Source organism: Arachis stenosperma, chromosome 7 (genome assembly GCF_014773155.1).
Source record: "Arachis stenosperma cultivar V10309 chromosome 7, arast.V10309.gnm1.PFL2, whole genome shotgun sequence".
Lineage (NCBI taxonomy): Eukaryota > Viridiplantae > Streptophyta > Magnoliopsida > Fabales > Fabaceae > Arachis > Arachis stenosperma.
Genome location: NC_080383.1, coordinates 17,674,341 through 17,683,542, shown reverse-complemented (window position 1 = coordinate 17,683,542; position 9,202 = coordinate 17,674,341). Strand labels below are relative to the sequence as shown.

The window sequence follows — 9,202 nt, the reverse complement described above, 5'->3', positions numbered from 1 at the left end:
CGGCCCAGAATGCATGTTTGATGAAGTGATCACCTTCGAGGTTGAGCTCGAAAAGGAAATTTTGGTTCTTCTCTTTCATTCTTAATAGGTACTTCCCGAATTCTTTAGCGTCGTCTTGTTCAGACACATTCTGTACTTCCCGTGTGATGTAATTTCTCACATCTTTTTCTATAAAACTTAGTTTCCGGTGATTACTGGCTGCTGCTACGAATAATTGGTAAGTTTTGTTGGGTCTGATTTTGGCTTCTTCGTTGGTTTCAATGATATGACGCACGAACATGCTTAACTCCCTGTGTTGTCTGAGCATCTCTGCCCGGTCTGGACAGCAGGGGTGTGAGTGATTCAAAACGACTTTGGAAATTGTCCAGAGACCCATGTCCTTCAATATGTGTATGTATATTCTGGCTGGACAGTTTATGCCGGCTGAGGAATTTGTCTTCAGAGTAGGAGATATCTTGGATTTCCACTTCCCCTCTTTGCTGCATACAATTAGTTGATTCTTAATATTGTCTCCGACCCGAGTCGTGTTTCTTATCTTGGTAGAAAAACCAGCAAGTTTGGCAGTCAATCCAGATCCATCACTAAGGACGCGAGTAGAGAAGAAGAATAAGAAGAAGAACAAGAACAAGAAAGAAAATGCGAGAAAAGAAAACGATGACGAAAAAGAAGAAGAAAGAAAGAAAGAAAGAAAGAAAACGCAAGCAGAGAAGAAAGTTTATGTTGCAGCAGTAGGTTTACGTTGAGCAAAGGTCATACAAGGTTTACGTTATATTAAGCGCGTGAATCACAAACTATTTGGAGATTAGAGGAGGCGCATATAGCAAAAGAGACTTGGATAACATCAATGTATTTTTTATATGGATGTGGAGCATTATTATAAATAATATTAGTTAATTAATTTAAATACTCATTCTTATAAGAAGTTATTTATTTTTTATGAGAAGTTATTTATTTTTTAGTTTTTCTCCCTTCTAAAGATTAAATGATGAATAATTTTTAAGGGATACCTAATTATACTGTTATGAAAAATTACTCGGTTTGATTGTTATTCTCTCTCTTTCTTCTCTTTCTTGAATTTTTCAGATTTTTATTTAAATTAAATAAATATAAAATTTACAAAAATAATTCAGTGTAATATCGATATATGTGTAAAATGTATAAAAAAGTTCGGTATCTGAGATATACACAAATTCTCAATTGAAGACTGAGAATTCGAGATATATTCGGTAACTACTAAAATGTTTATGATTTTTAATTTTGGTATTTGGTTCTGAATTAATTAATTTTATTGAATATTGTTGTGATAAAAATATAATATTTTAGTATTTTCTATTTTTAAAATTTTTACATAAAAACTAAAAATATTATCGAAAAATATATAATTTGTTATTATTTTTTATAAAATTTTCAAATAAAAAATAATAAAAAATAAAAATATAGACCAATTATACTTATATATCGAAGTATGTTTCTACTTGTCATGTCATATACTATTTAACATATCACATTATTTTTATAGTGTACTCAAAATATGATGCAAATCATTGTTCTAAGAAGAAATAAATTTGACAAATAAAAAAATTTAGGATAAAAAATTAATTATTATATTTAAATATTTTAAAAAATAAAACATAAATTTTTTATATAAAATTATAAAATTTTAAATTTATTAATTTAAAAATTATTAAATTTAAATATTTAAAATTATATATTAAATTTTTAATAATTTATTTTAATTTATATTCATTGACGGTTCTCGCTACCTTGCTCGTGAGTCGTGAGTCGTCAGCGGTGAGGTGAAGAAGAAGGAATAACAGTGAGCTGCAACTCTTCGCTGTAGCAGACTCTCAAAACGGAATCTGTATTAGAATGCCTCGAAACGACGACATTCGCTTCATTTCTTCCTCAATTAGAATCCCACCTCCTCCCAAACCCCTAAAGAGATGCCCCTTCGAAACCGCACGTTCTCACATCGCTCAACTCGTTCGCTCCTTCAACACTCACTCCAACGAGTTGACTCGTTCCGTACTCCTATGCTGCGCCACGCTCTCTCTCACCGGCAAAAGGAGACCGTCCTCTCCGATTCTCTGCTCCGCTTCGCTGTCACTTGCCGAGTCGACTCAGCCGCAGGAAACTCAGCTCAAGGGGATATCTTCGCCTTCTTCTTCTTCTCCTGCTTCGGTTCGACAAAGCGAAGAGAGGGTTCTGATAAGCGAGGTGCTGGTTCGGAACAAGGACGGCGAGGAGCTCGAGAGGAAGGACCTTGAGGCGGAGGCGCTGCAAGCGCTCAAAGCATGTCGAGCGAACTCGGCTCTTACGGTGCGTGAGGTGCAAGAAGATGTGCATCGGATCATCAACAGTGGCTACTTCTGCTCCTGCATGCCCGTTGCGGTTGACACTCGCGATGGTATCCGATTGGTGTTTCAGGTATTAGGCATTTGGCGATACTCTTCCTTGTTCTTGCAATGTGAGAATTAATGTTTATCTGCATTGTGTTCTGATGGATGCTTTGAAATTTGTTGATGTAAAATTACTCCGTTGGTAATGGCTTCCTTTGGAATAAGGTAGAACCAAATCAAGAGTTCAAAGGGTTGGTGTGTGAAGGAGCTAATGTTCTTCCGGCTAAGTTCTTAGAGGATTCCTTTCGAGATGGATATGGTATCTTTTTATTCTTTGTTTCGCATCTTGCAGTTATGAAGAATAATGTTGCATTTTTTGTTGTACATGATTTTTCAATGTAGTCAAATTTACATGTTAAAGTTGTCCAGAGAAAGTTATCAACCTGAGGCGGTTGGATGAAGCAATTTCTTCCATCAATGGCTGGTACATGGAGCGTGGTCTTTTTGCTATGGTAAAATTGCCCTTAACTTTTGTTCAAACTTTAGGCTTTAATAATAAGAACGCTTCTTGCTTATAGTTGAGTTACAACCCAGAGCTAGGTTTATGCTCTGACCAGTGTTATAATTGGCATTTTTCATATCTTTTTTGTTTGCTGCCTTGATAATTTTTGTAGGTTTCAGCAGTTGAGATTCTCTCAGGGGGTATTCTGAGATTGCAAGTGTCAGAGGCTGAGGTCAACAATATCTCCATACGCTTTCTGGACAGGAAGACGTAAGCACCTTCTTTCAAATTGATCAACACACAAAAACGCATAGTGCATTTCTGTTAGTAATGTGGTTTCCTATCTGTAGAGGTGAGCCCACTATAGGGAAGACAAAACCAGAAACAATACTGAGGCAAATTACAACCAAGAAGGGGCAGGTACTTACTTGACCTAATACTGGGTACTTGGAAATTTTGCACAAAACTGGGATACAGGCCAAATAAATATGTTTTCCCAATATAATTAAGCTAATTATAGCATTGATTTATCAAGCTTATGATCAGCATTCTCTGCTCTATTCAATGGTTGCTGGATTGTCCATTGAAGGGGGAATTCTGATCTTAGCTATGATTTTAGTAATCTTTGGCAAAACATGCCTTCTCGAATTTCCATTCTTAAATAAGCATTTTGGATAATAATTAATAGTATTCCAGGTTTACAGCATGCTTCAGGGAAAAAGAGATGTGGAGACTGTACTAACTATGGGGATAATGGAAGATGTTAGCATTATTCCTCAACCAGCAGGTAATGCTTACCTGTTAAAAATGTGCTTTAAGATAAGTTGAATAGTTGCAAGAAATATTGCCAAATTATAGTATAATTTTTTCGCCAGCCCTGTGTGAAGAATTGTGGATCAATATTTTTATTTAGCATTTTACTTTCCTACTAAAAGAAATTTTTTAAAATTGTTATATGAAAACTGTAAAAAAGAAAAAGAGGGGGGGGGGGGGGGGGGTTAGAACATTTCATGCTAACTTAAAGAGGAACTAAGCAGCTAACGATTTACAAAAATACTAGAAGGCCAGAATTAGAAAAAGGATGTTAGTACACTGCTGAAAATAGAAGTTATTCCTTTAGTACAATTTAATAGAGCTAAAACAGGAGTTGTAAGTTGCAGGGTTCTGCAAGTGACTTAATTCTTTTCCAAGTATTTCTTTTTGTGCGTTATCAACTTTTAACTGCACCTCAGTTCTTGTTGTTAAGGTGAAAATAGTGAAATGTATATACTTTTAAAGAATTGAGATGATCTTTTTTAATGTCTTTATTTCCCTCCCCAATAAGTGCATGCTATTATCTAAACCCTTTTCCCCCTTTTGGCATCCTACAGATACAGGGAAGGTTGACATGGTGATGAATGTGGTCGAACGACCTAGTGGGGGATTTTCTGCTGGTGGTGGAATATCAAGTGGGTAAGTGAGACCATTCCAAATATTTGTTTTAATTTTATAAATGACTGTAAAGCATTACTTTAAAAATTTGTGAAAGTGAAAGGACAATACCTTGTATTTTATTTTATGGATATATACACACTTAAGTTTTTTCATTTGCTTATTAAATTCTTACTATTTGTACCTGCAGGATTACAACTGGTACACTGAATGGACTCATTGGAAGGTGAGCTGATATTTCTGTCGTGATAGATGAAGTTATGAGTTAATGTTTCTTCTTTTGGCATCTTATTCTCTCCTTCTATCTTATCCAATGAGTTAATGTTTCTTCCATGTTATTCTCTCCTTCTTACATGCAATCATAACTATTTTATTGATTATTTAGCGTGCTGGTTGCTCCATATAGGATATATTACTTACTATCTATTGTTTGACACTTGTAAATGTTTAAACATGGCACTTGAAGCTAAAAGTAGATTACTCTCCTGTATTTTTTGCAGACTATAGAAATTAGGCCATATAGAAATTTAGTGGATATTAACATCTTCCTGCTAGCTTATCTCAGTTTGTTATGCCTATGTATGTTCTTCCCCTTGTCAACGGAAAAAAATTGTTTTTGCTTCAGTGTATATTTTCATATTGTATGTTATGGTCTGACTAACTGGTTTACAGTTTGATGTCCAGTAAAATCTATTTTTATTTTCTTGCAGCTTTGCCTATTCTCATAGGAATGTTTTTGGGAGAAACCAGAAACTCAATATTTCCTTAGAGAGGGGTCAGATTGACTCAATTTTTCGTATAAACTACACAGACCCTTGGATTCAAGGAGATGATAAACGAACATCCAGAACAATAATGATTCAGGTAGCCCAAAGTTTCATTTGTCTGATACCAAAGACTGATTTTGATGATAGAGAAAAAATAGAGTGTGTTCTTATATTCATTTATTTTCTGTTTAGAATTCAAGAACTCCTGGGACAATGGTTCATGGTGACCGGGATGGCAACATTATCCTGACCATTGGCCGCATCACAGGTGGTATAGAGTTTAGTCGACCAATCAGACCAAAATGGAGTGGCACGGCAGGACTTCTTTTCCAGGTGCTTCATTGACAACCTTTTTTTAGCTGTTTACGTGAGTAGTAATATTGTCATTTCTAATTCGTTATCAGTTAGTTTGTGTTATTTGACTCTAATTTTTCCTTTTATGATGATGTTTTAAACCAGCATGCTGGAGTCCGTGATGACAAAGGGGTTCCTATCATCAAGGATCAATACAGCAGTCCTCTTACCGCAAGGTTGTAATCTGAGTGCATGCAACATGTTTTAAAGTATAGCTACGATGATTTTCTGTGGTTGTTTTTGATTCTATCAAAATTTTTCTTTGTAGTGGCAATAATTATGATGACACATTGCTCGCTAAAGTTGAGACTGTTTACACTGGTTCGGGTGACCATGGATCTTCAATGGTTTGTAATGCATACTATGGTTCTTCATTTTTAATTTCGTGTTCTATGATTCATGATTTTTTGCTTGTTTTGCAGTTTGCCCTTAACATGGAGCAGGGGCTTCCTGTTTTGCCTGAATGGCTATCCTTTACTAGGGTGAATGCACGGGCTAGGAAGGGCATTGAGATAGGTCCTGCTCGCGTTAACTTAAGGTATGAGGCCTACCTTTCTCATCAAAAGGAGGATGAATGCTTTATTCTTTATATCAAAGCAGAATGAGAAATCTCGTTTGTTTTTCCAACTTAAAACTGTTTTGTGCTAGTGTTTCTGGTGGTCATGTGGTGGGAAATTTCCCTCCCTATGAAGCATTTGCAATTGGTGGAACAAACAGCGTGAGAGGCTATGATGAAGGTGCAGTGGGCTCCGGTAGATCATATGTTATTGGCTCTGGAGAAATTTCTTTCCCAATGGTACATCATCAAGCTTTTTCTTGCCCATTGAATTAAGCTTGTGCTTATCCTGATTTTCATGGCGTGCCCCATCTTTAGGAATCCTTTAAATGTTGAAAAAGTCTAGGGAGCCAATGGCCTAAGCGTACAATGTGTACAATAGAGGTTTAAGAAGTATTAGAGATATGACTATTAGTGTTATATTGTCCTGTCAGGTTACGCTTTTGGGATGAGTGGTTTCAGATATGGTATTAGAGTTCTAGATTCGAAAGATCAAGAGTTCGATCCTTGGTGAACCCCAAAATTAGTTTAATTTTTTATTGAGATGTTTATTATCCTTGGTATCCGGATGGTTATCCTTGGTATCGGATGGTTATTCTAGCTAGTATGGTGATGTTCATTTTATTCATGGACCAAAAATTTAGCCCATTGTACACATTGTACACTTAAGCCATTGGCTCCCTAGCACTACCCATAAATGTTTCAGTGTAAAAGTAGAAATAGGAAACAAAAGCATTGTTAATCGATGGAGGAATAATACCCACTTATAATGTTCCCAAGGGAATACTGGTGGGATTTTAAATTATAAGAGTTGGAGTATACACGTGGTTGTGTGATCGTGGGTGCATGCATTGCATTTGATTAAATTGTATAGTTGGGGAATAGTTGACTCACTGATTCTTTTTTCAATATTTGACCAACTGACTCGCTGATTCTTACACTGTGTTTGTAGTTTGGGCCGGTAGAAGGTGTTCTATTTTCTGACTACGGAACTGATCTTGGAACAGGCCCAAGTGTCCCTGGTAGGTCCTGATTTCTTTTGTTTGCTTTTATTTATTTATTTATAGGGTTAACCACTAAAAACTCCCCCGAATTATTAAAACGCTGACAAAAATGTACCCGAATTTTACTATCAATAAAAATGCCTTTAAATAATTTAAAAACACAACAATACCCAACGGTAAATATATTTTTTCAAAAAATGCTTTAGAGATTGAATTTTGATGTGATTTTTTACAAGCATAATTAAAAAAATGAAATATTATTATTCTTAAAATTTGGTAATTTTTTTCTAAGTATATATTTTTTTGTGATTTTTTAAAGTATTATTAGTTGTTAACAAAAAAATATATATATACTCAACGAAAAATCACCAAATTTTAAGGATAATAATATCTCAATTTTTTAATCATGCTTGCAAAAAATTGTATCAAAATTCAATTTCTAATGTATTTTTTGAGAAATACATATTTAATGTTAGATAATCTTGCAAAAAAAAAATAAACATTAAATATGTATTTCTCAAAAAATATATTAAAGATTGAATTTGATGCAATTTTTTACAAGCATGATTAGAAAAATGAGATATTATTCTTAAAATTTGGTGATTTTTTGTTAAGTATATATTGTTTTGTGATTTTTAAAAATTATTATTGGTTGTTAAAAAAAATTATAAAAAAATATATTCTTAACGAAAATTACCAATTTTTATGTATAATAATATTTTATTTTTATAATCATGCTTGCAAAAAATTGTATCAAAATTCAATCTCTAAAGTATTTTTTGAAAATATATATTTACTGTTGGGTATTGTTGTTGTGTTTTTAAATTATTTGAAGGCATTTTTGTCGATAGTAAAATTCGAGTGTATTTTTGTCAGTGTTTAAATAATTCGGAGCCATTTTTTATGGTTAACCCTTATTTATATTATACGAAATGATACTTTGGAGATTGCCCAGTGAACATGAATGCCACCATCCTTCTAATTTTAGTAGAAAGATTCAACCTGGCATGTGTCTTGAACCCACTACAGTCATATGGTATAAATTAGTTGTGAACAAGTTTTAAATGGTAGCCACTAAATATATGGCAATGATGTTCATCCTTGCCTAGCTTCAACTATAGACATATTCAATGGAGTTATGGTTTTGTATTAGGTGACCCTGCCGGTGCAAGGTTCAAGCCCGGAAGCGGATGTGGTTGTGGATTTGGTATCCGTGTAGACTCACCTTTGGGTCCGTTGCGCCTTGAGTATGCCTTTAATGACAAGAAAGACAAGAGGTTTCACTTCGGAGTTGGCTACAGAAACTGAACATTCTTCCCATGAACTATTCTTAACAAGCACCTCTTAATTGTTTCATATCCAGTTCTTAGCTTGCATAGTGTATCATTTTTTGGTAAAAAAGAATGGCAGTGATAGTGTTTTGTATTGCTAAGATGAAATGGTTGATCTGGGTTTCCTATGTTTATGCGTTGAAATCTGTTGGTACACATGGCATTGGGTCCACATTCCAATTGGAACACGTGAAAGGACATCTTAGAGAACCGATGATAATGGTAGATGGCCAAATTGAAGGGGCTTTCGTGTACAACTTTGTTTACTTTATGGATCCATATAAATGTTCTGCACTTCTCCGACGTACGACAATGGAGGAAGAAAAAAGTGGGTACTAATTTCTCAAGCTAAGAACAATAAATTTAGAGTTATCGAGTAAAAATAAGCTCAAATTGTAAACTGATTTGTATTTCGCTGGCTACAATGTAATAAGGGTTGTCGACAAACAGATAAAAGACTATGAATGAGTTGAGATGCCCAATCCGACAAGTAAGATGGCAAACTCCGCGAAAGTGTCAGGACAGTAAATGATGACAGTTTGTGTTAACGAACTCAATCCCATAACCAATAAACAAAGTACAATATTATTAATTCATGTGGCGATCCTCTTACTGTGACTGTAAAACTTAAAAAAAATTAGTTCCACTGCACATCTAAATTTTTTTGCTAACAGTCTAACTAAGTTAATTATAACTCTACAAAACCTACTTACATAATGCACGTGAGAAATCTCACTTTTCTTTGTGTTTCTTCTTCTTCTGACGTTCATATCCTGCGTTCATTCTCCTCCTTCTTTGCGTTCTTCCTTTTTTTTGTGTTTTTTCTTTCTTTTTTTTTGTGCATCATATTTATAGTTGTTTTTTTATTACTGCTGTTGTTGCTATATTTTTTTTATTTTATTCATCTTTCTATTGATT

The 9,202-nt window shown here is 34.4% G+C and overlaps 1 protein-coding gene across 1 annotated transcript; it reads left to right on the top strand.

Annotated features, from left to right (window-relative positions):
• The first annotated feature begins 1,758 nt into the window (after positions 1 to 1,758).
• On the top strand, positions 1,759 to 8,929 carry LOC130939187 (outer envelope protein 80, chloroplastic-like). Its single transcript, XM_057867294.1, has 16 exons — positions 1,759 to 2,427; positions 2,565 to 2,658; positions 2,769 to 2,851; positions 3,014 to 3,111; positions 3,192 to 3,261; positions 3,538 to 3,628; positions 4,212 to 4,293; positions 4,463 to 4,498; positions 4,983 to 5,136; positions 5,232 to 5,372; positions 5,499 to 5,569; positions 5,662 to 5,740; positions 5,816 to 5,931; positions 6,042 to 6,189; positions 6,902 to 6,971; positions 8,107 to 8,929. Exons 1-16 carry the CDS (start codon positions 1,870 to 1,872, stop codon positions 8,259 to 8,261), a joined length of 2,046 nt encoding a protein of 681 aa, XP_057723277.1. The 5' UTR covers positions 1,759 to 1,869; the 3' UTR covers positions 8,262 to 8,929.
• Positions 8,930 to 9,202: the final 273 nt, after the last annotated feature.